General features: G+C 54.8%; 2 protein-coding genes across 3 annotated transcripts in view; one reads left to right on the plus strand and one right to left on the minus strand.

Annotated features, from left to right (window-relative positions):
- Positions 1 to 430: 430 nt before the first annotated feature.
- PIMREG (PICALM interacting mitotic regulator) lies at positions 431 to 7,073 on the plus strand. Its single transcript, XM_003810141.3, has 6 exons — positions 431 to 502; positions 1,093 to 1,421; positions 3,476 to 3,771; positions 5,320 to 5,415; positions 6,036 to 6,080; positions 6,370 to 7,073. The coding sequence occupies exons 2-5, from the start codon at positions 1,128 to 1,130 to the stop codon at positions 6,064 to 6,066; spliced, it is 717 nt and encodes a 238-aa protein (XP_003810189.1). The 5' UTR covers positions 431 to 502; positions 1,093 to 1,127; the 3' UTR covers positions 6,067 to 6,080; positions 6,370 to 7,073.
- Positions 7,074 to 7,268: 195 nt separating this feature from the next.
- The window catches only part of PITPNM3 (PITPNM family member 3), a 106,032-nt gene continuing 89,269 nt past the window's right edge, over positions 7,269 to 24,031 (minus strand). Inside the window, exons 15-20 of one of the 2 annotated variants that reach the window (XM_008962614.4) lie at positions 20,809 to 20,925; positions 20,324 to 20,472; positions 19,886 to 20,035; positions 17,496 to 17,679; positions 13,725 to 13,853; positions 7,269 to 11,552 (exon numbers count right to left, since the gene is read on the minus strand). In XM_008962614.4, coding sequence (XP_008960862.4) covers positions 11,247 to 11,552; positions 13,725 to 13,853; positions 17,496 to 17,679; positions 19,886 to 20,035; positions 20,324 to 20,472; positions 20,809 to 20,925 — 1,035 coding nt within the window. In that variant the 3' untranslated portion in view covers positions 7,269 to 11,246. Of the gene's footprint in view, positions 11,553 to 13,724; positions 13,854 to 16,805; positions 17,159 to 17,495; positions 17,680 to 19,885; positions 20,036 to 20,323; positions 20,473 to 20,808; positions 20,926 to 24,031 lie in introns of those variants that run through there. The other variant, XM_034941386.3, reaches the window with a different exon arrangement.

Consider the following 24,031-nt stretch of genomic DNA (forward strand, 5'->3'; position numbering starts at 1 on the left):
ACCACTGAGCAAGAAGGAAAAGCCAGACCCCTTGGCAGGATGAGAGGGGTCTCTGCCCGCTGCCGGGCCTGGGGCCTGGGGCCTGGGGCCTGAGCCAGGAGGCCTAGGTCCCAGGACCTCCGCCTCCACCCCATGGGTCAGGGCAGCCTGAACCCTGTGAGCGCTCCAGGGAGGGGACCCGGCGTGCGATGCGCGGGGGCTGGGCTAGCAAGGGCAGTGGCGCGAGCGGGACGCAGGATACAAAGCCCGGAGCCACGAGGCTGGCGGCGGGGCGGGGGCAGGAGCGATGAATGGGCACGGCCGGGCCAATCCAAGCGCAGCATTTGCAGCCGCGAGAGAGGGAGCCAATCGGATCCCCGGGGCGGTGGCGGGGGCGGGGGCGGGGACGGAACCAATCAGCTGTGAGGACGGGGCCGGGGGCGGAGCCGCGCAGAGTTTCAAATCGGCTGCGGTGGGCGAGGAGCAGCTGTGCTGCGGCTGTGCTCGGCCTTAGTGGTGTCGGGTGAGTGCGGGCTGGGCACAACAAGTTTCGCTCTTGTTGCCCAGGCTGGAGTGCAATGGCGCGATCTGGACTCAAAACAATTTTTTTGTTCAGAGGGGAGGGCATCAGGTTCTGTTCACAGGGGAGGGCATCAGGTTCGGACACGCACGGCCTGTGGGGTCGTCTGGGTACCACAAGAAGTCGGATCGAAATCGGGGCGTCTGGTGGGAAGGCCGGGGTCTGGGCGGGGGCGCGTTTGGTCTGGGCGAGCTGGTGAAGAAGATGGTGATCGTGTCCTGGGCCCAGCGCTGAAGCTCGGCTACGGCGTGTCTTGACCCTGCCTCCCCTCCTCGCCTGAGCCAGAGAGAGGAAGGAGGCTGGGATGAAAAGACAGCTGTTTTGGAAACTTGAAGGGCGGGACATCAGAAATGCTGCTGACCCGAGGCCCCTCTTCCAGGAAGCATCCTCCTTCCTGCACCCACACTTACCAACTCGCCCGCCCCCGCCACCCCGCTGCATCCCGTCTCTTCCCCTGTGTCCAGGGTCTCTGTGGGGCCTGGGAATGGGTATGGGGAATGCCTTCCTGATCTGCCTTTCGCCCTCCTCCCCAGGGTCTAGTGGACAGAGAAGACTCTTGGCCAGGCAGATGGCTTCTCGGTGGCAGAGCATGGGGACCTCCGTGCACCGGAGATCTCTCCAGCACCAGGAGCAGCTGAAGGACAGCAAGGAGCTGCAGCCTGTGGTCAGCCATCAGGAGACCTCTGTAGGGGCCCTGGGGTCCCTGTGCAGACAGTTCCAAAGGAGGCTGCCCCTGAGAGCCGTCAACCTCAACCTCCGCGCAGGGCCCTCCTGGAAACGCCTGGAAACCCCAGAGCCAGGTCAGCAGGGCCTCCAGGCTGCAGCTCGCTCAGCTAAGAGTGCTTTGGGTGCCGTATCCCAGGTAATACTGACGACACTAATCATCTGTTTTATGGAGTGTTTCCTTGGTGCCAGACAGTTCCTGCCCTCAAAGAGCCTCAAGAATATAGACTTCATGAAGACAGAGACTTTGGTTAGTTCACTGCTGTTTCCCCAGCACCCCAAATAGTTCGTGGCACATATAGGTGCTCAACAAATAGTTGAATGAGTGAATGAAAGCATGTCTTGGCGGAAACAGATGCTCACAATACCAGGTGATAAGAGCTGTACGTGATAGGAAATTGCAAAGCAAGTGACCAATAGTGAGGGCTCACCAAATGCAAGCTTAGTCGGTGAAGGCTTCCCAGAGGAGGTGATTCCAGAGTTCACCCAGGGAAGCAAAGGTCAAGGGGTATTTAGGGTAGGGGAAATAGTGCAAGTCCAGGCCTAGAGCTGAGGGAAAGCAAGGTGTACTGCCCACTCAGCTGTGTACCCCTGAGGAGAGCCAGAATTGTAGTCTGGGTATGAACAGACGACAGAGAGCAAGGTAGAGCAGGGGGAAAGGATATGAAGGAGCTTAGAACTCTCCCAGGAATGATCAGGAGTCCGGAGGATTCTAAACAGTGGAAAGTCTGGTCTAATTAGCATATTAGAATTTGCCCTTTAGCTACGTGATGGAGAAGGGAATAGAGGCAGAGATGCTCCCGAAGGAGACTAAGGGTTTGGACTTGCAGGGGATAAACTTCAGGAGCTGCCGAGAAGGTCAGTTACAGGGGATATGCTGTCAAATGAGAGCTGCTGTCAGGAAGACGTCCTTGTATTGGATGTAAGTGTCTATGGACCCTTCAAGGGACGCATCTTTAAACCCAGAGCTGGAGGTGTAGACGTGTCACTTAGAAAGGACCGAAGCCATTAGGATGAACAGACCTCCAGGGAGAGGATTGGGGGCTGCAGAGGCTTCTCCTCGGTGTCTCATTGGGAATTCTGAAGATGAAAGAATTCTCCAGAAAGTGGGTGGCTCTTTCTGGACCCTCTGCAGAGAGCTCTCTGAGCCAAATGTTAGTCCTTATTTGGAAGCACTTTTTGATTGTTTTCACAACCCTCAGGGATCAGAGAAATGAAATGAATTTGTCCAAGGTCACATAACTCATCAAATTTAACTTGGGCTTCGCTCCAAACCCTGGGCTCTGGCTTGCCAAGGCAAAGACAGTCTAGCTGGTGAAGAAGAGCCTTCACGGCCGTCACCCAGCTGGTGTGAAAGGCCCAAGAGTTGGGGCTTGGTCCTATGGGCAACAAGAAGCCACAGAAGAGTTTTGAGCAGTTGAGTGTCACAGTCAGAACTGCCCTTTAGAAGGATCACTATGGACCACTGTGGAGGGTGGATAGAGTGAGTGAGACCAGAGGCAAGAAGACAGGTGCTCTCTTGGTGTGCAGAGGGTGCTGGGCGGGGTGGCCTGTTCTTTTGGGGCCCTCTCCTTCAGTCCTGGGGTCAACGTCTGTCTGGAAGGAGAGTTTGGACTTAGACAAACAGGCTCCAGGCACCAGGGGGGTCCTGCTGCTGCTGACTGCTGCTGTCATATCCAAGAGCTCTGAGCTGGGTCCCAGCCGTGGACTTATTCCATGAGGAGTCATTCACATCCTTCACCCTGGAGACTCAAAATAGCCTGTATTTACAGGACACTTGCTGAGTGTAGGGGTTGCTTGTATGGTCTGGAGACCAGGGTAGCTCACCCTTGGTTTTTTTGTTGTAGTTTGTTTGTTTTCGAGACAGGGTCTCACTCTGTCGCCCAGGCTGGAGTGCCATGGTGCGATCTCGGCTCACTGCAACCTCCGCCTCCCGGGTTCAAGTGATTCTCATGCCTCAGCCACCCAAGTAGCTGGGACTACAGGCACCCGCCACCGCACCTGGCTAATTTTTTTTTGCATTTTTAGTAGAAATGGGGTTACACCATGTTGGCCAGGCTGGTCTCAAAATCCTGACCTCAGGTGATCTGCCTGCCTCAGCCTCCCAAAGTACTGGGATTATAGGCGTGAGCCACCGCGCCCGGCCTAACTTTTGGTTTTGTCTGTGCTAACCTTTCCATTGGCCTGTTCCAGAGAATCCAGGAGTCCTGCCAAAGTGGCACCAAGTGGCTGGTGGAGACCCAGGTGAAGGCCAGGAGGCGGAAGAGAGGAGCACAGAAGGGCAGTGGATCCCCAACTCACAGCCTGAGCCAGAAGAGCACCCGGCTGTCTGGAGCCGCCCCTGCCCACTCAGCCGCAGACCCCTGGGAGAAGGAGCATCACCGCCTCTCTGCCCGGATGGGCTCACGTGCCCACCCATTACGGCGATCAAGGCGGGAGGCTGCCTTCCGGAGCCCCTACTCCTCAACAGAGCCCCTCTGCTCTCCCAGGCAAGTGGGATAGTGCTTCACCCCAGGGCTGGTGGCCTTTTAGCCTGGGCACAATCCCTGCTGTCTGACCTCCCAGACACCAACTGGGCCCTAGGGGTTTCTTGGCACCCCCTGTGGCTACCTGGAGCCAGGGGCACCCTGAGCAGCGTCATATTGTGTTATTATTATTCTTGCTGTTAAATGTGTGTCCTGCTTTAGCAGATATCCAGTGCATGTATTTGCTCATCAGAAAATGAGAAAACAGGCTGGGCGCAGTGGCTCACACCTGTAATCCCAGCACTTTGGGAGGCCAAGGCGGGTGGATCACCCGAGGTCAGGAGTTGGAGACCAGTCTGGCCAACATGGTGAAACCTCATCTCTACTAAAAATACAAAATTGGCTGGGCGTGGTGGTGCACGCCTGTAATCCCAGCTCCTTGGGAGGTTGAGGCAGGAGAATCGCTTGAACTCGGGAGGTAGAAGTTGCATTGAGCTGAGATCGTGCCACTGCACTCCAGCCAGGGCCACAGAGCCAGACCCCGTCTCAAAAAAAAAAAAAAAAAAGAGAGAGAAAGAAAACAAAACAACAACTAGATTCCTAAGGATTGTATTTCAACTTTCCGGCTGAGTTCTAGGGGGAAATGGAGTGTGTTAGTTAAGGCTGTATAGTAGCTTTGGGCTGTTGAATTTTTCCCCAGATTTCTTTGAGGGCTAGCATCTTTCTTTAGCCTAATAGGAACTTTGAGCTATAATTAAGGCAGGCTCTGTTTGTCCCATTTGACAGGTAAGGAAACGGAGGTCCGGAGGGGTTTGGTGATTAGCCTGAGGGTCGTCCTATAGGAAATAGAGGAGTAAAGGCTGGGATCCAGATCATCTGGATGTTCTGCCCCACCGATCAAGCTGGCCTGCCTTGCAGAATCTTCTAGTTCTCAGACAGGCCCAGAAAGTGGCCTGGCTCAGGGCAGGGGGTGAAGCTCATCCCAATCCGCAGTCCCTGGCAGTTTCCTGGTCCCATCTTGGAGCTCTCAGGGAAGGCTGCCTAGCCGCTGCACCTGTGTTGTGGCAGGTGGTCACCAGGATGCATGTAAGTGACCAGGTGGCTCTTTGCAAACCTGCAAGCTAAAATAAGGCTTGTGTACACTCCAAAAATACTCTCCACATCTGTATTCTGACCCGGTTCCGCGCCCAGAGCCAGCAGGGCACTGAGAAAATCCTTCAGGACCTTAGTTTCTCTGTCCGTAAAGGAAGAGCTGAGCTTAGTTCTGACACAATCACACTCACCCAAGCCTCCTAGTGAGCCCAGAAGCAAGTTTTGAAGCCACCTGGAGAGCTGAGGCTCAGTTTCCAAGTGGGGAAGCTGCAAAATCACTTGCCCGTGACCTTGGCCTCGTGGATCTTGATCTTCTCTCTGTTTGTCGCTCTGAGGTCACCTCCTGGAGTGAGGGTCTGGAGTGAAGCCCAGCCCGCCAGGGTCATCTGGGCCCACAGACCACACCCCAGTACCGGGTTGCAAGGGTCTCCTGCCGGGAGTTTCCAACTAGTCACTGGTGTGGCTTTTTCTTTCATGCAGCGAGTCCGACAGTGACCTAGAGCCTGTGGGGGCGGGAATTCAGCATCTCCAGAAGCTGTCCCAAGAGCTAGATGAAGCCATTATGGCGGAAGAGAGGTGAGTTGGCATCCCATGCTTCAAAGTGAAGGGGCCGGGAGGGCCCCTCCAGCCATCTTTGTAGGCAGGCGTTGGTTCTGCTCTGACCTGCTGTGTGACCCTGGCCAGTCTCTGCCCCTCTCTGGGCCTCAGTCTCCCTCATCTCAAACATGAGAAAGGACAAAAACCTGGACTGGGGTGATGGTAAAGGATGTAGCCTGAATGTGTGTGGTCTTCTGGGCCTTGGGCCCCCATGTTTGTCTATCACTTGGAACCTCACATGTGGCTGGTTCCTGAAAAACCTGCCCTTCCTCCAGAACTCTCCGTGGCTCGTCTGTGCCCTGCCTGCCTATGGAATTGGGAAAAGCAACCTGACTGCTATGGAGTTCCTGGTCTGTCTGCTCATGGCCCCATCCTGGGGGCAGGGCCTCGGTTGTGGACCTCCCCTAACTTGGGGCTGTTTCCCCATTCCACTTGTATAATGGCCATGATGGGCTCTAAGGCTGGGCCCTGCCAGCTCTGTGTGTTGAGGGGCCATATTCCTACCACATTTCCGGGTCTGATCTTGTGTAGCTCAGGCTGGGAGGGCCGTCTCAGAGCCCACCACACCCAGTGGCATCAATCCCTCCCCTTCTCTCTAGTGGTGATGTCGTCTCTCTCATTCATGACTGAGGAAGTGCCTGCAGGTAATGCCCACCTCCCAAGAGTCTTTCTCACTGTCCTTCTCCTCCACCTCATGCATGAGCAAGTTAAAGAAAAAGCCCACAGAGCTGATGGGCACAGCAGAGTAGGTAGTACCTACTTGCTGCTTGAAGCCAGAGCTGCTAACCTCACTGACCCCGTCATTAACAGCACGCTGGGGGCCCCAAGTAGCTACAGCCACCTTCCAGCACCCCCCACCCCGCAGTGAGCAGGGAAAGGCATCCCTACTTCTCCTACCTTGAGCACAGTGAAAAAGGCAGCTCTGTCTTGCAGGAAACAAGCCCTGTCTGACTGCCAAAGCTTCATACTCAAGGATGTCTATGCTTCCCCGTGAGCTTCCTGGAAAAAACCCCCAGGAGTCGTCGGTACCCCTGGGCCACTGCTAACAAGCACCTAACAAGGGGCCCAGAGCCCCCTGCTCCGGCCACATCTGGACCCATCAGTGACTGCCTGCCATAGCCTGAGAGTGTCTTGGGGAGACCTTGCAGAGGGGGAGAATTGTTCCTTCTGCTTTCCTAGGGGACTCTTGAGCTTAGAAACTCATTGCACACTTGACCTTGAGCCTTCTATTTGCCTCATCTATAACATGAAGTGCTAGCATCAGATATTTGAGAGCTCTTAGCTGTGTACCCAGGTGCCTGGTTTTTGGGGAGTCATCCGCAGAGTCACTCACCCACTGTGTTTCCGGTGCCAAGGCTCTTGAGGGCCCCACTCTCATCCCTCCTTTCCCTACCAGGGACTCGGAGGAAGGCATAGGAGATATTTCCAGGCTTACGACCCTGGGCTCACGGGTACCTATTTATATGCTCAGTGCAGAGCACTGTGGATGTGCCAGGAGGGGTAGCCCTGTTCAAGAGCAATTTCTGCCCTTTGTAAATTATTTAAGAAACCTGCTTTGTCATTTTATTAGAAAGAAACCAGCGTGTGACTTTCCTAGATAACACTGCTTTCTCATAATAAAGACTATTTGCATTTGACATCTGTTCCCTTTCACCGGCAACCTCCAACCTCCCCCGCCCTCCCACACCACTCTGGGCTACAGATTTGTAATTTGTGGTTTGGGGTCTGGCCCTCATCCACCTCCGCTCCGAGCCAGTCTGCCCCCCAATCCCACCCCAGGGAGAACATGTAGAAAGGGAAAGGTTTCTCAACTTAGTTCAGACCAAAACACATTGTAAAGGCAAAGAAGGTTTTTATTTAAGAGACAACATTTGAGAGCTAAAAACCAGCTCACATCAAAATCAAGACCCAGTTGTAAAAATCTTTTAACTCCATAATGCTGTTTTTGTCTTGTTAGAAATCTGATATCTTACATTAGCGTTTCTAACGGATTTTGTACAAGGCAGCCATAAGGAATATAATAAACCTTTTTCACCACAGAACCATCTGTCACAGATAATACTGAAAGTTACACACTTAGGAACAGTCAGACCACAGACAAGGTCAGACTGGCTGCCACCACCACGTAAACAACTAGAAAAGGACAGCGCGGTCCAAGGGTGGGGGTCCCTGTGCACGAGTCGCCCTCCTCTGGCCTGCCCCACCTCGGGTCACCTGCTTCTCCTTTGCCCCAACGAGGGTGGAGTCAAATGCAGATTTTCCTCCCAACTGCCTGTTAGTGTCTCAACAAGGAGAGCAGAGCCCAGGTCAGGCCTCACTGCTTGGACTTAACCCTAACTGTGATTTTTAAGAAGGTTCCCCCAAGCCCGGAAGGAAAGGAAGGAGGGAATGTTTCTTTTGGCTGAGCCAAAAGACAATAGGTTTCCAGGGCACTTGGCACCCAAACCCCCCCGCCAGATGGGATTCGGTGGGAAAGTTGTTTAAGGCGGGGTCAGGGCACCCCTCCCGGGGCTGCACCTGGGCTAGGGGGGAGAGTGAGGATGCAGAGGACCCACGTGCCTCATGAAAGACTCCAGGGCACAGGTATGGGTCCCAAAGGGGTAAAAATACAGTTTAAAAACCGTGAGATCCAGCCTCGCCTCTTCTAGAGAGCCCACCGCCAGGAATCTCTGGAATACTGGGATTCAAACACATTTGTTTGCTGTAGCCCAGCACCCAGACAAGAGGGCCGTTCATCCCAATGCATGAAAGGAGTCTGCTTTTTTAAAAAAGAAATATTTTATGGAGCCCAAGGGAGCCGTTGAGATCTTTAGGAAAAAACCCATGATGCTGGAAGAGCAGGTCCTGGGCTAAGGATGCACCCTGAACCCCAACAGGGCAAAAGATAAAGGAAGGTGGCAGGCAGGCCCTCGGCTACGACAGCCGCCGGATCGGGAAGAACAAACATGCCACGCAAGAAACAAGGAGCTTTGGTCAGGCAGGAAGATCTGTTTCCAGCTGCTGGAGAGCAGGCACACCAGAAGCTAGAAGGATTCTCTACAAAACAGCTGGATTGGGGGTCACAGAACTACTCAAGGAGAGGCAGCGGCACCCCCTCCAGAGAACAACACAACTTGGTTCTTTCTCCAACTTAACTGGACAGACAAAACTGAACAAACCGCTAGTATAGAAAGAGCATATGCATCACACAGTTGCCGTGAAAGCAGTACTGAAACATACATTGTCTCGCCACTAAACAGAACCGCAGGTACACACTCACACACACCAACTACAGCTCCAGTTGTTGCGTTCACAATATCTCACCGTACACCATCAGCATCTTGTGTGTGCATCATCAGCCAAAGCCCCGATCCTCCTACCTGATTGCTGCTTGGAACCAGAGCTGCTTCCAAAAGGAAGGGGTGGTGGCCCTCCTGCTGGGTCCTGTGTCCCAGCTCTGACCCCAGAGCCACAGAACCCTGGTCACACTGACTTCAAATTCCCCAGGGATCCTGGCTCATGAGCTCTCTGTCTTCCTTTCTCTCTCTCTGTCTTCCTTTCTCTCTCTCTCTCTCTGCCTTCCTCTCTCTGTCTTCCTTTCTTTCTCTCTCTCTCTCTCTCTCTCTCTCTCTCTCTCCCCCTCTCTCTCTTTCTCTCTCCCTCTCCCTCTCTCGCCTAGCCTGGGGTTCTCAGGGAAGAGGGAATCTAACTGGGAGCAAAGTACCTCATACTAATTATTTTATCATTTTAGTGTAACCAGTGCCTTCTGCAAAAAGGAGATGGTAGAGTTTTCAAGAATCAATAAGTCTGCCCAAGTTTAAATCAGGATATTTGGGGGAAGGATTAGGGTTGGGGTGGCTATGCCATATGAGCTGGTGCCTTTGGAAAGCCAAGAACTGTGAAATGTTAAAGGGGGGATGGGCACCTGTGAACCGCCAGGAGACAGGACCATAGAGGAGGCTGAGGCTGAGGCTGAGCCTGATCCACACTCCTCCCCATAGACTCGCCAGCAGCCCCGGGCTTGAGTGCAGGATGCAGCACTGGAAGTAGAGCAGAAGAGCTGGCAGACTGAAGACACATTTCTAGTGGAGAGAGCAGGGATGGGGGTTAGGAGCCCAGACCCCTCCAACCCCAGGAGGGCACCCAATTTGCCAGGCAATTCACAACGGTGGTGCCAGCCGCCCCCACCAGCAGCGTCATTGGCTGCATGGGAGCCGCGAGAGGTAGACATTGAGCAGAAGCGACACTGAGCTGACACAGGTGCCTGCTGTGTATACAGACGTCTGGGCCCTGGGGCAGCCCGGCTGAAATTGCTGGGACCGGCCTTGATGGCAGCCTATGGGGGGGCTCAGTGGCCACGTGGGCAGCCCCACACAGCAGGTGTGGGCCTGGGCCAGGGAGTCGGGGTTTTCCAGGATGCAGGAAAGCAGTGCCCAGGCCAAGGTTCAGCAGCAGGAGGGCCTGAGCAGGCTTTAGGGGCCCCAGAAGGGCCAAGTCCTGCCAACCTCAGGGGACTACCCAGGAGGAGGTTATGGGCACAAACTGAGCGGCAGGGGAAAGGGAAGAGAATACAACAGTTGGAGCCAAACTTCCAGGAACCCCTAGAACCCTGGAATCTCAGCTCTATGCCTCTGGGAGCCAAAAAGGATAAAAAGGTCCTCGCAGAGCTGGGGTTATGGGGAGCCTGATCAGTAACCTTTTGGCAGGAGATGGAGGTGGGTTGTCCCTGGGACACCCAGTTTGAATGGGTTGTCCCTGGGACACCCAGTGCAAGGCAAACCAGCTGCACCTCTCCGTGGAGTAGGGATCCCTTCCCAGCCCACCCAGAGAGGCTCCTTTAAGAGCCCCTCCTTTCCAGCCCACCCAGACCCCCTCTCCCAGGCTGTGTGAAAGGTGTGGGTCACAGGACACTCAGAGGGACCCTTAGGCCTGAAGAGCCTCAATGGGCCAAACTGCAGGACATCTTGGGAGTCAAAGACTCACACCAATCTCAGCTAGGGGGACCCCTCCAATAACAGAAGGAAGACGGGGCCCAGAGAGGGCAAGCAACCAGCTCAGGGGCTCACAGCCAGCCCAGCTGAGCCAGAGCCCAAGGCTGCAGCCTCCCAAGGGAGGGCATGAGGCAGGGCTCCGGGAAGAGGAAGCCCTGGCCTCCAGGGCCACAGGGAAATGGTGAGAACACTGAGGACAACGGGGGTTGGGGACAATGGACAGCTGCAGGACAGACCGTCAGCACCAGACCCCACCCCCCCCCCAGGGCTGTGGACAGAGACGGCGTAACATGAGCCCGGGGATGTGCTCTCACTCCCAGAAAGTGGCCATCTTGCCATAAGAGCGCGAACCCCAAAATGGTGACCCAAACCACAGGGAGGGCGGGCACAAATGCCACTCACACCTCCACAAGACAGCCCAGAGGCTGTGCCTGCCAGCGGCGCTTGGTGCCGAGGCTGGGGCTGCCCCCTTGAGGGCCTGCCTAGCTCGCTGTGAAGCCTGGGGACGCAGGAGGGTGGTCGACTTTGCCCAAACGCTTCAGCCCCGGGCAAGCCTGCCCCCAGGATGACACAAACATGAACCCTGACTTGGGCTTGCGGTCGCAGGCCCGTGGGAGGCAGCAGTGGCTGCACCGAGATCCCCGGACCTCACCCCGTCGCAGCTCAGGGAGCCCCCCGGGCTCGGGCAGGATCCCTCCCCGCTCTGGTCGGACACTGCTGGACAGACACGGGAGGGAAAAAGCAGGAAAACGCCTGTGTCGGGGAGAGGGCAGCCCCCTCCCGTCCCCGCAGGCAGCCCGATTGGGCCCCCCGCTCCCTGCTCAGAGCACAGCCCACCCCTCAGGGCACCGACTCGAACTTGGGGGGCCCACGCGCCCAGCTGAGCGCCGGCAGCGGCCGCTCGTGGTCTTTGTCCGACTCGGGCTGGCTCTGGGCCCGCTCGGGCTTGGGGTTGGCGGCGGGCGGGTCGGGCTGCTGCACTGACATGGTTCTGCGCAGGTGGTTGCGCTTCCGCAGGAACTCTGGCTGCGCGTGCAGCCCGAAGCTGCCCTTGCGCAGGATCATGCGCGAGTTGTTCTTCTTTGGGCGTGAGCGGTGGCTGGCCTCCAGCGCGGCCAGGTGTGCGGCGTAGCCCTCGCTCAGGAACTGCGGAGGGCAGGGGAGGGCAGGGGAGGGCAGGGGAGGGCAGGGCAGGGCAGCAGCGCAGGGGGAAGAAGGGAGGGGAGGGGGAAGAGGGGAGGGGAGGGGGAAGAGGGGAGGGGAGGGGGAAGAGGGGAAGGGGAGGGGGAAGAGGGGAAGGGAGGGGAGGGGGAAGAGGGGAAGGGACGGGAGGGGGAAGAGGGAAGGGAGGGGAGGGGGAAGAGGGAAGGGAGGGGAGGGGGAAGAGGGAAGGGGAAAGGAGGGGAGGGGAGAGGAGGGAAGGGGGAAGAGGGGATGGGAGGGGAAGAGGGGAGGGGAGGGGAGGGAGAAGAAGGGAAGCGGAAGAAGGGAAGGGAGAGGAGGGGAGGGGAAGGGACAGGCATCAGGTGGAGGGGTGGGGCAGGCCCCTTATCCTGATCCTGTCCCCATCATTTCCCGGGAACACTCTACGGAGGCACCTCCAGCTTCTCCAAGGAACCCTGGGGAAGTCGGGAGCTCTTTACTGTTCCAGGGTCCCCATCCTGCTTTGGACAACCATGCATCTCTACCTGTACCCATGGGTCACACCAGAGTTCTCTGGATTTTCTTTCCTATTTTATTTTATTTTAATTAATTAATTTATTTATTTGAGAAAGGGTCTTGCTGTGTCGCCCAGGCTGGAGTGCAGTAGCCCAGTCTCAGCTCACTGCAGTCTCAACTTCGCCAGCTCAAGCAATACTCCAGCCTCAGCCTCCCGAGTAACTGGGACCACAGGTACATGCCACCACGCCCAGCTCATTTTTTTAATTTTTTGTAGAAACAGCGTCTTGCTATGTTGCCAGGGCTGGCCTTGAACCCTGGGCTCAAGCAATCCTGCGTATCAAAGCACCAGGATTACAGGCATGAGCCAGGGTGCTTGGCCTCTGGATTCTTGAGGGTGGGGAAGCACCCATCCTTGTCACTTGGCTCACTAGAATCCTGCAAAGTCCCTCCCGTCACGCAGCCTCTCCATGCCTCTTGTCATTTTTCTGAGCCCTGCGACTGCCCTCCTTGCCAGTCCTTCCGGCTGTGTCCAGAGCCTTGCTACTCAATATGTGGTCCATGGACTCTGGCAGCATCAACACCACCTGGCACCTTGTCAGGCAGAACTTCAGGCCCTCTCCCCGCCCCTAGGCCTATGGAATCAGAATATGCATGTCAACAAGATCTCCAGGTGATGCTTGTGCACTTCAGAGTTTGAGAAGCAGGGCCTCTGAGTTCCCAACTGGGAGACGCCACCATCTCCTGACCCTCTACCCGCGGGTCACTCTCAGGCATTGCACACTTGACATGCCCCAGAGGGAGGTCAACTCCTTCCCTTCCACCTGCTGCACGATTCAAATAGTGGCACCTCCTACGTGGTCACCCAAGCCACAGACCAAGTAGCTGTCCTCCACCTTCCCTTTCTCTCATCCTGCACATCTGATCTGGGCATTACCAAACCCAATCCATCCCCTACCAAAAAATGCCTCTCAGACCCTCCACTTTCTCTTCCATGTCCTCTCGGCTTTTCTTTCCTTCCTCTGAACCACCTTCCACCTGCAGCCTGAGGGAGCTTCCTGAATCACACACCTGCTCATCCCACACCCTCTCAGAGTTCCCACACAGGCCATCTTGGCTGCACTGACCGTTCTAGCCCCGCCCCCCCCACCTCCCAGCTCACGTCCCATGCAGCCAAGCTGAGTCACTGGCAGTTCCCAGAATATACATGTTCTGTGTCACCTCCTGACCTTGGCTTTTGCTGCTGCCTCTGTCACAAATATTCTTCTCAATCTCAGGCTCTTCCTGGACCATTCCTTCAAATTCCGGAAACCCAACCTTGCCCTGGAGTCTGGGTTAGCGGTCCCTCTCCAGGGCCCCACAGTTCCCTGTGCTCCCCGTCATACATCATGGCACTTGTTACACTCCACTGTCACCAACTGCAAATGTGTCCATCTCGCCACTACACTGAAGTTCATTGCATCTGACTCCACTTGGGATTCTTCCCCTGCACCCAACACAGGCCCTGGCCCGAGGCAGGCACCCTGAAGTGTTTGTTGAATAAATGAATGAGCAAATGGGGGAATGAACAAATGAATGAATGAATGAAGTGCTTACTCCCTCTATCCCTTTCCCTGACCTCCCTCACAACTCCCCGCCTCCAGCCCCGCCTCCACCCACCTGGCACTGGGTTTGGTACTTCTTGGTGGGCCGGCCCACAATGAAGATCTGGGAGGCAGGCAGGCCCAGCACGCTGTAGACAGAGATGTCCTTCGTGGAGCCATAGGCCGCACTGATTTTGATGAAGCACTGAAACACAGGGCAGGCATAGGGCGAGAGTGAGGCCAGCCCACCCCCTGGAAAGCCTTCCCAGGCCAACCCCAGGGGGCCCCTGCTTGGGGACCCTTTATGTGCACTCTGGTAGACTCCAAGCCATGGGGCCACCCTGCGTCAGGAATGAACCCTCAGAGTGGCTGCCCCTCCCTGCACCCCAGGCCCAACCCAGGTCTCTGCCCAGTAAACAGTCGTGACCACACCATTTACCGGCCCCGCCTCCAACAGCAGTACACTCAGGTTAAGTAATAATGAAGGCAAGCGTTCCTTTGTGGATAAGGAAATTGAGTTCCAGGTTTCTGGCTCACAGGGCCAGGACTGGAGGCCAGTTCTGCCTGGCTCCTGATCCTGTGCCGTCCACACCGCTCCACCCTGCAGCTTGCCATGTGCCCACTGCCTCTCACTGGCTGGTGTGATGACCGCCCCCCTCCCCGACCCCAGAATCCCCAATTCAATTCAGAGAACTGCATAAGGTCCGTCTTGCTCCAGGGGCACTTCCAGACCATCACCCTTCCCTCCCCTCCCCAGGATAAACCCGATCAAACTACCTCCTCCTGTGAGGTGCTCGCCACCCAGCTGCCCCTCACTGTGTACCTCCTGTCACTGTCATCCTCTTTTTCTCCCACTCACACTCCTCTCAAGCCATTGGAGACTTTGGTCCTGGGTCACAAGCTTTCCTTCCTGCCAAGCCCCACCATCACTGGGATGACCCACGGTCTGCGTGACGTGAAGGATCTACCACCTCCCACCCAGCCTGGCGGCTTCGCACCTTCTTTCACGTCAGTGGCCGTCACTTCCAGGACCAAACTCAGAACCTGCCCCTCTAACTGTGAACTTCCACATGTCCGCTCCGCTCAGGGCTTCTGCCCCCTCCCCACCACTTCTCCGCCAGCCCCCACCTGGCTGCTCTCAGCCTTACTGACACTTGTCTTTTCTGCACCAGCCCTGCTGCCTCGCCCCTTCCTCATCCTGCCTGAGTGACCCATGGCATCCCTGTGTCCTTGCCTCCACCCCAGATTCTCTCACCCCTTCATCCTCCTCCCACACCTGCCCGGCCAAATCTCAGCCCTGGAAATTTTTTCCACTATCCACCTTGTGTTTTTGTCCATGCTGCCCACCGAGAGCTGCTAAAGAAACAGAGCCACGCAGCTCTCACCTTCCATCTTCTTCCTGTCCTTCCCTGAGCCCTACCCCATCCGGCAGGTGACTGCCTTCGATGCTGGACCAAGGAGAGCGCTTCCTCAGCCCACTGCCCCTCACCTCAATGGCTGGTTTATTCCCAACTGGCCTTTGGCTCAGAGGATGGAGCAGCCCCTCTTCGTCTGGCCCTTCCACCTTCTCATTCACCTGAGCTCACTCCTATAACTTGGATCCTCCCGCTCTGGTGACCCTGCCTACCTGCCTCATGACCCTCCCAGCTGACACCCACTTTCTCTGCTCCTCTCCCTATTACTTTTGCCCCCTTGTCCTTCCGAATTGTCTTTTCCTCACAAGGTCATCTGGTGGCCAATCTTTGCCTACTGAACAGTTCTCAGCATCCCACAGCCTTGGCAAAAGGGGCGCTATCTCCTTGAAGCCCTCTCCTCCCGATACCTGGAGTCTCGTCTCTCTCTCCTGGTCCTCCTCCCCCTCACTCTCCTCCTGGTTCCTCAGCTGCTCCTTGTGCCGCTCTCAGTGGCCCAGCACAGCCTCTTCTAACGCCTCATCTCCCGTCTCATGGCTCCACTGATCCGTCTCGTGCATCTGTTTCCCAGTCTCCACCTGCAGCCCAGAACTACCCTAAGCCATATCAGGTCCCGTGGCTGTATCAGCCTTGACGTGTCCACAGCTGAGCTCATCTCCCTCCAGCCTGGTCCTCCTCTCATGTCCCCTCTCATTCACTCACTCATTCATTTATTCATTCTACCAACATTTATGGAGTCCCTACCATGTGGCATCATCACCCCCAATGCAGAAGCTATATTGGTGAGCAGAACGGACAGGCTCTGCCTCCATGGAGACCTTGGTCAGGTGTGTAGCACCTGGATCCCTCCTGGTCACCCAGCACGGGCATCTTAGAACTCCCCGCTCCTTGCGTCCAACCATCCCTGAGCCCCAACTATTCCACCTCCTAATCCTGTCCATGTTTTTCTCTCCATCCCATACCCATCATCGCCTGGATTATGGTCTTCCTGTCTTTTGCTTGGGCAACAGCCCCCTAACTGGCCTCCCTGCCTCCAGTTTCTCCTGCCAATCTGTTCTCCACACAGCCACCAATGGGATCTTTCTATAAGCCAAATTAGACACTGCCACTTCCCTGCTTTAAACTCTTCCATGGCTCCCCGTGACCCTCAGCAGAGAATTTATGATCTTGGCCTGGTTTCCAAGGTTTTCAAGATTTGCCAAGTTTGGGCCCCTGATGACCTCTGAGGGCTCAGCTCCCACTTGTCCTGGGTCTAACCCTGCCTGCACTTATCCCAAGCCTGGAACGTCCCAAGCTCTCTCCTGCCTCCGTGCCTTTGCACATGCTGTTTCACTGTCTACCTGACAAATTCATGCTTCAAGACGCAGCTCAAAAGTTACCACCTCCTAGCAGCCTTCCCTGCCCTCCCTGGACAAACTGAAGTCCTTTCTCCTCTGTTTGCTAAAAGGGCCTTTTTCAACCACACACCAGTAGTTGTCAATTGACATGTCCTTCCTCCCCTAGATCAGGGATTTGCAGACTTTTTCTTTGAAAGGCCAGATAGTAAATATATCAGGCTTCGCACTGTGTCACCACTACTCAATTCTGCTGTTGTATTGCAAAAGCAATCATAGACAATACGTAGACAGATGAGCCTGGCTGTGTTCCAATCAAACTTTTTTTATTTGGAGACATTGAAATTCATGTAATTTTCATGTCATGAAATATCATTCTTTTGATTATTCTCTCCATCCATTTGAAAGTGTAAAAACCATTCTTAGCTGACCAGTCATATCAAAACAGGCTGTGGGCTGGGTTTGGTCATTATATGTCAACGCCTATTCTGCTCTAGGTCAGGGATTCTTGATTAATCTTTCTGTGCATCAGAATCCCCTGGAGGGCTTGTGAAAAGGTTCCTGAGCCCCTCCCCAGAGTTTCTGATTGAGTAGGTCTAAGAGGGTGGCAGGAGGAGGCAGGGCAGATAATTTGCACTTCTCCCGAGTTTCCTGGTGCTGCTAGTGGGAACCATAGCTTCGGTCATGGAAAGCACATCTGGGTCACAGAAAGCACATCCGGGTCACGGAAAGCACATCCTCTGCCCGCCTGGTTCTGTTTGTCTCTGTGCAGCCCCAACAAGCACAGAGTAAGGAACACAATCGGCACTTAAATGTCTATTGGATGAATGGCCAGATGTAGAGACAAGAGTCAGGAGATAAAGGACGAAAGTCTGACTCAGATCTAGGGCAAGTCGCCGGAGCCTCACCTTTCTCCTCTGTCAACGACGAGACTAATAACCTACCTCACAGGGCTGCTAGAGGACCCAGCCAGATCCACGGGAATGGGATTTACAGACTGCACATCACAAGGCCCCACCCGGGAGGAGGGAGATGGGGAGCGGTGGAGAGGAGGGCTGCGCTCTCAAGCCATGGAGTCCCCACCCCAGGCTGGCCACTCACCTCCTGCATGAGGTTGCGCAGGAAGATGGCCTTCTGCCGCAGCGGGTCATGCACCAGCCCGTCGGAGAAGAAGATCATGCCCTGTGGGAAGTTGTGCTGGGACAGCCACGACACCACCCGCTGCTTCTGCATGTCCGGCCGTCCCGTGATGTAAAGGATCATGTAGCCCAAGTCCTGCCAGTGCCTGGCGAGATGGCATTAGAAGGGTCCAGCCCTGCCCAGTGCAGGCCACCTGATGCCCAGAAGCCTGCCCTGCCCGCAGCTGCCCTCCTGAGACGTCAGAGGGACGAGTCTGAGGCGTGCTAGGGAGAACAAGGGGGACCCCAAATCCCCTCTCTGGGTTGAGCCCTGGACATCTCCCCTGGATCAGGCCTGCAGATGCCACAGGCCCATATCCAAACTCATCTCCTCACCCCTGCCCCTCTGCTCACAGCCGCTTCAGAGTCAGAGACAGGCGCCTTTCATTCTTCCCTCTTCCCTGTGCCTCCCTCCCTCCTCCTCCTCCTCCAGGAAGAAAGCCTTTCGCTTTCACCAGGCCAGACTCTTTAACCCCTCCCCCAGCCCTCTCACTTAAGCCTTGCTTCTCATCCTTAGCTTGGGCCCCATCTCTCTCCTGGGCCACTACAAAAGCCTCCTGGGTGGCCTCTTTCCCTCCACCCCTACTCCTACCCACATCTAACCTGAGCCCTGTAACCCTGGGCAGATTACTCAACCCTCCCCAACCTCCCAGGGTTTCAGTTTCCCCCTCTGTAAAATGGGCATAATAATATGAACTACCCCACAAGGTTGTCCTAAAGACGAAAGGAGTTAATCCCAAACATGCATAGCAAGGTGGTATGCTTGGTGTGGCTGGCTTTATTATTATCCTCCGCAGTGTTTCCATGGTGATTCCTGTACATCGCAAATGTAACCCCAGCACTCCTCTGTCAAACAGCATCTCCAGCTCCCCAGCACCCTGAGGTAGAGCCTCAAGGCCTCTCTCTGCCTCTGTGGCCATGTCTCTGCTCTGCCTTTGCATATGGGATCTCTCCAGCCCACCCAGAGCTGCTTTGCTGCCCCCTGAACAAACCCTTGGCTCTTCTGCTGCACAGCACTCCCCTAGACAGCCCTTATGGCTCCATCTCCTGATATTCCCATCTTCCATCTTTCAAGACCCCCCTTCCTCCAGGAAGCCTTCCCTGCTTCCCAAGCAGAATCAGCCTCTTTCCTCTGTGCTCTCACAGCGCAGTGGGATAGCTCTGGTTGGCTGACTTCACACAGAATCCTGGCTGCAAGATGTCAGGTAAGCCCAGACCTGGTTGGGCACCTTTATGGCACCTGCCACCAGAACCAGCTAACAGAGATGGGGAGTTCTAAAACTGGATGATGATCTGAGGGATCTGGGGATGCTCTACACAAACTCAGGGGTGCAGGGATCACCCCTAGGGATTCTGGTTAGTTCTGACGTGGGGCCCAGTGATGTGTTTATGAAAAGGGGAGTTTCTGATGACTGTCGAGGTTTGGGGAGCACCATGTGGAGCATCATGTGGAGCACCATGTGGAGCACCACGGGGAGCACCCTGGAGCCCATGGAAGGCAGTGGGAGGATCATGGACCCCCAGAGAGGAAGGACCACAGCCTCCCCTTCCCTGCAGTGGGAGGGGAACTGTGACGCAGGAGGGATTTGTTGTAATGGCAACACATGACCTAGCTCTACAAGGGGGAGGCTGGCCCCCTGAAATGGGCTTCAGCCTGTCTAGGCCTGTTCTTACGGAGCTGCTGGGCATCTTGAGGCCAGCAGTCTCCCAGGAGCCCAGGAGCCAGGCCCGTCTTCTCTCCCCAAAACCGTCACTGTTACTGGGGTGAGGCAGGGCAGTCTCCAGCCCCCAGGAACTTCCAGTGCCTGGCATCTGTCCTACTCTTGAGGTTCTGATCACTTGGAGTCCTGGGTTACAGTTTCTCATGCCTGTGACTTATTTTCCCCACCAGACTCTGAGTATCCTCCAACTTAAGAGCTCACTCTGCATCAGTGCCCAGCACACAGCCTGGCCACAGTGGGCCTCAGAAAGCAGTGGATGTGTGCATGAGTGGAGGGAGGGAGGCAGGGAGGGAAGGAGGGAGGGAGGGAGGGAGGGAAGAAGGAAAAAAGGAAGGAATTGAGGGAGGGAGGAAGGAAGTGAGGGAGGGAGGGAGAGAGGAAGAAACAGACAAGCTGAGGTCTAGAAAGCAGGAGAAATTTTCCCAAGGACACTCAATAAATTACTGTTGGAGGAAAAGCCAGGGCTTCTCAGCTCACAGCCCCAGAGACCAGTAGAATTCCTAGAGCAAATCAGAAAAACAACATAGTTCCCCCAGGGCTGCTGGCTCCTGTCCCCCAGGGAGATATAGCCCTGGTGGAAGGTGGCACTCACCGGACAACATCCACTGCACCCGGCCGGACCTTGGGGTCGCTTCCCATGATAGACACGCTGGCCGCGAAGGACCCATCAATGCTGAACACTACGCACTCCATGCCCCGGGGCAACACCGTGAGGTAGCTCATGGCACAGGTCTGGTCGCCCCTGAAAGAAACCTGCCTGTGGTCAGCCGTAAGGTCAGGGTCAGACGTTAGCCGGAATCCAGAGGTCAGCCTGTAGCTGCAGTCAGAGCTCAGTCTGGGTCAAGGTCAGAGAGCACCTGGGTGGCATCTCCTGATGCCACGGCTGGTGACCTCTCCCATCCACCTCAGTCCATGCAGACAGAGATGGGGGCCCACAAAGAACCCCAAGGACCCCATCTTCTAGACAGGCCTGGCTGGAAGGGCCATAGAAATGAGAGAAACCACCCTGAGAATGGCCCCTGGGTCTTACCTGACGACCATCTTCACAGGATAGACGCCAACCCCCAGGCGCCGGGGCCGCGGCACATTGTATGTGATGCGACCACTGCTGTTGGTGATCTCTGTGTCCAGGTGTACCCAGCGGCCTGAGGATGGCTCTGCCATTACTAGGATGTCCACCTGCGGCAGTGAAGGGGGTCAGGGACTCCCTGAAGGCTGAGGGGCTACAGGCTTGGCAGAGGGGCTGGGCAGGGGAACTCTGGGCTGAGGTCCCTGCCTGACATTCCCTGGCTCCTGCCAGCCTGGCTCCTCGTTTGTCCTTGGATACTCTGAGCCCATCCTTTCCTCCTTGCTCACCCTTCCCGGCCCGCCCAAGCAGGTGGGTAGCTCCTGGCCCTGTGCTTCCACCCCAGGCAGCTCGGCCCTCTTGACACCCTCACCCCACACGCTATGTGGCTCCATGAGGCACCTGGTGCAGGTGGAGTGGCTGAGGAGGGGAGGCCCAGCCCCAGGTACCTTCTCTCCAGTCAGAGCCACCATGTCGAGGGGCCCGTACATGAACCGCCCCACCAGGACCTGGGGGCCATCTTCAGCAGCAATCACATCATTGGCCCGGTGATTAGCCGTGACATTCTGGAAGGACAGAAAGAAGCTGGCTCAGCCCTTGCAAGGGAGGCTCAACCTTGCTTTATCATTGCAGTGTTCCTCAGACTGGCTGGAGGCATATCAGCTTGCTGAATCATGTCTCTCTACTAACTTCTGCTAGAGTTTCAGAGATGTGTTCCCAGGGAACGTGTGAGAAAAACAGACCGTGAGTCCCCCAAACGCTGTCTTCAAGGTGCACAGGGCTTCCTGCCATTGTACGTTTTCTGCTTTTGTGTTTTTTGTTTGATTGATTGTTTGTTTGTTTTGTTTTTGTTTTTTGTTTTTGAGAAGGAGTTTTGCTCTTGTTGCCCAGGCTGGAGTGCAATGGCGCAATCTCAGCTCACCGCAACCTCCCAGGTTCAAGCAATTCTCCTGCCTCAGCCTCCTGCGTAGCTGGGATTACAGGCATGCGCCTCCATGCCTGGCTAATTTCATATTTTTAGTAGAGATGGGGTTTCTCCATGTTGATCAGGCTGGTCTCGAACTCCCGACCTCAGGTGATCTGCCTACCTCGGACTCCCAAAGTGCTGGGATTATAGGCATGAGCCACCGTGCCTGGCCCGTTCTCTGTTTTGACTCTGCTCGGCCCTGAGGGGACAACCGGCCTCACAGCCTGTCCTTGTCTTCCAGATCCCCAGGCTGGAAACTGCCTGGTCACTTTTGGTTCTTTCTTCTACATCACAGCTCACATCCAACAGATATTTACTATCTGTCTTTTTTTTTAAGATAAAATTTCAAATGCACAAGCATAGAGAGAGAGAAGAGTGTAAAAAAGCCTCGTGTTCCCGGCACCTGCTCCACCACTTAGCAACAAACTCATGGCCATCCTGGTTTCATTCTTCCCTTGCCCAATTCCCCAGCCTCGGCCCCAGCCCCACCGGGATTCTCCTGGAGCAATCCTGGACGCTGCGTCATTTTATCTGTGACTGTCTCAACCTCCCTATTCTTCTTCATTTATCAATGAACTGGTTTCAATTCATTTTGCAGCCTGTGTTGGCCCTGACCAGCCCCCACTCCCAGCCTGGCCTCCAAGACCCCAGTCTCTCAATCTAGTGACCACTCCTTTACCACATTGGCCACATCTTCATCTCTCGCACAGCCACATCGCATGGATGCTGCTAACAGCTCCCTAATGGAGCTCCTTCCTCAAAGGCAGTCCCTGCAACAGATCCTCTGTCTCTATAAAGCACAGCTCTACTAACACCCTCCCGGGCTCCCCAGTGCCCTCTGCGTAGAGTCCAGAACCTGAGCTTAGCTTTCCAAGGCTTGCCTGAACGACCTCTTCAGTCTGTCTCCTGCTGCTCCCCATCCACACCTTCTGGTCCTTTCTGCCAGGCTCTGCAGCAGCCTCCAGGCCTTTGTTCACACCGCTGTCCCGCCCCCCACACTGGCTCTAGGTGCCATCCCTGGCCCTGGCCCTCTTCCCCCACATTCCAGCCCATTCGCTATGACTAGACTCAGCGCCATCATCGCCAAGAAACACTCCTCGGACTCCTCAAAGACAGGTTCTCAACCTCCTTTCAATTCCCATGCATTTTCATTCAATCCAACAAATATCTGCAGACACCTCATCTGCATGGGGTCCCTGAGATAAACTGGTCATGGGCCCTGCCCTGGAGACACTCAGCCAAGTAGGGGACGCAGGCCCCCTTACAGGTGCACTGTCAGGGGAGAGGGAGCAGCTGGTTCATGAATATAAGCACCTGAAAAGATCCGGCATCCCGAGTCATTAGAGAAATGCAATCAAAACCACAATGAAATACCCCGTCACACCCACCAGGATGACTAGAATCAAACAGACAGATAATAACAGGGGTTGCTGAAGATGCGGAGAAATCAGAATCCTCATGCATTGCAGTGGGAATGTGAAATGGTACAGTCACTGTGGAAAACAGTCTGGCAGTTCCCTATATGATTACCCATAGAGTTAACATTTGATACAGAAATTGCATTTCTAGGCATCTAACCGAGAGAAATGAAAACACAGGAGAAATGAAAAACACAAAAACTTATACACGGACGTTCTTAGCAGCATTATTCATAGTAGCCGAAAGGTGAAAACACCAGCCTGGCCAACATGGCGAAACTCCATCTCTACTAAAAATACAAAAAATAAAAAAATAAAATAATTAGCCGGGCATGGTGGTGAACACCTGTAATCCCAGCTACTTGGGAGGCTGAGGTAGAAGAATCACTTGAACCAGGGAGGGGAGGTTACAGTGAGTTGAGATTGCACCACTGCACTCCAGCCTGGGCGACAGAACAAGACTCTGTCTCAAAAAAAAAAAAAAAAAAAAAAAAACAGGTGAAAACAACCCAAAAAATGTCCATCAGGTAGTGAATGGATAAGCAAAACGTAGCATCTCCATACAACGGAATATTATTCAGCCTCAGAAAGGAATTTCTGACACAGCGACCACTTGGATGAACCTTGAAGACAGTGCGCTAAGTGCAAGAAGCCAGACACAAATGGTCACATATTACATCATTTCATCGAAATGAAATGTCCAGAATAGGCAAATCTGCAGGCACAGAAAGTCGATTACTGATTGCCTGGGGCAAGTGAGGGAGTGTCAGCTAAAGGGTACAGAGCTTCTTTTCGGAGGTTATGAAAAAGCTCTAAAACTGACCATGGTAATGGTTGCACACATCTGTGAATATACTAAAATCCACTGAATTGTACTATCTAAATGGGTAAATTATAGAATATGTGGATTTTATCTCAATAAATATGTTTACCAAAAAAGAGTTGGTTCATGAAGGATTGATCTCCTTCTACCTTTTAGGACTGTTCTTGGGGTCCATGTCTGGTCTTTTCACCAGACTGGAGATGCCCACCATAGCAATGGTTGTGTCTGTACAACCCTGTGCTCCACTCTCTAGCAGAATGACTGAGACACAGTAGGCACTGATGATCGTTTGCTGAGTGAATAAATAAATGTATGCACCTCAAACTCCTATTCATCCTTCAATACCTCACAGAGGAGCCTCTTCAGAGAAGCCCTGAATGATTTGCCCTTACAATCCTTCTTTCCATCTTTGTCTTAATCTGTACCTTCCTCTATCAAATATCACACCAGGCCATACTCAATGG

This window comes from Pan paniscus, chromosome 19 (genome assembly GCF_029289425.2).
Source record: "Pan paniscus chromosome 19, NHGRI_mPanPan1-v2.0_pri, whole genome shotgun sequence".
NCBI lineage: Eukaryota > Metazoa > Chordata > Mammalia > Primates > Hominidae > Pan > Pan paniscus.

Bases quoted from the DNA above. Each gene is read 5' to 3' on its own strand.
- PIMREG (XM_003810141.3), top strand. From the start codon at position 1,128: ATGGCTTCTCGGTGGCAGAGCATGGGGACCTCCGTGCACCGGAGATCT. The intron at 3,772-5,319 runs GCAAGTGGGATA...TCTTTCATGCAG, and splicing joins GAGCCCCTCTGCTCTCCCAG to CGAGTCCGACAGTGACCTAG. The intron at 5,416-6,035 runs GTGAGTTGGCAT...CCTTCTCTCTAG, and splicing joins GCCATTATGGCGGAAGAGAG to TGGTGATGTCGTCTCTCTCA.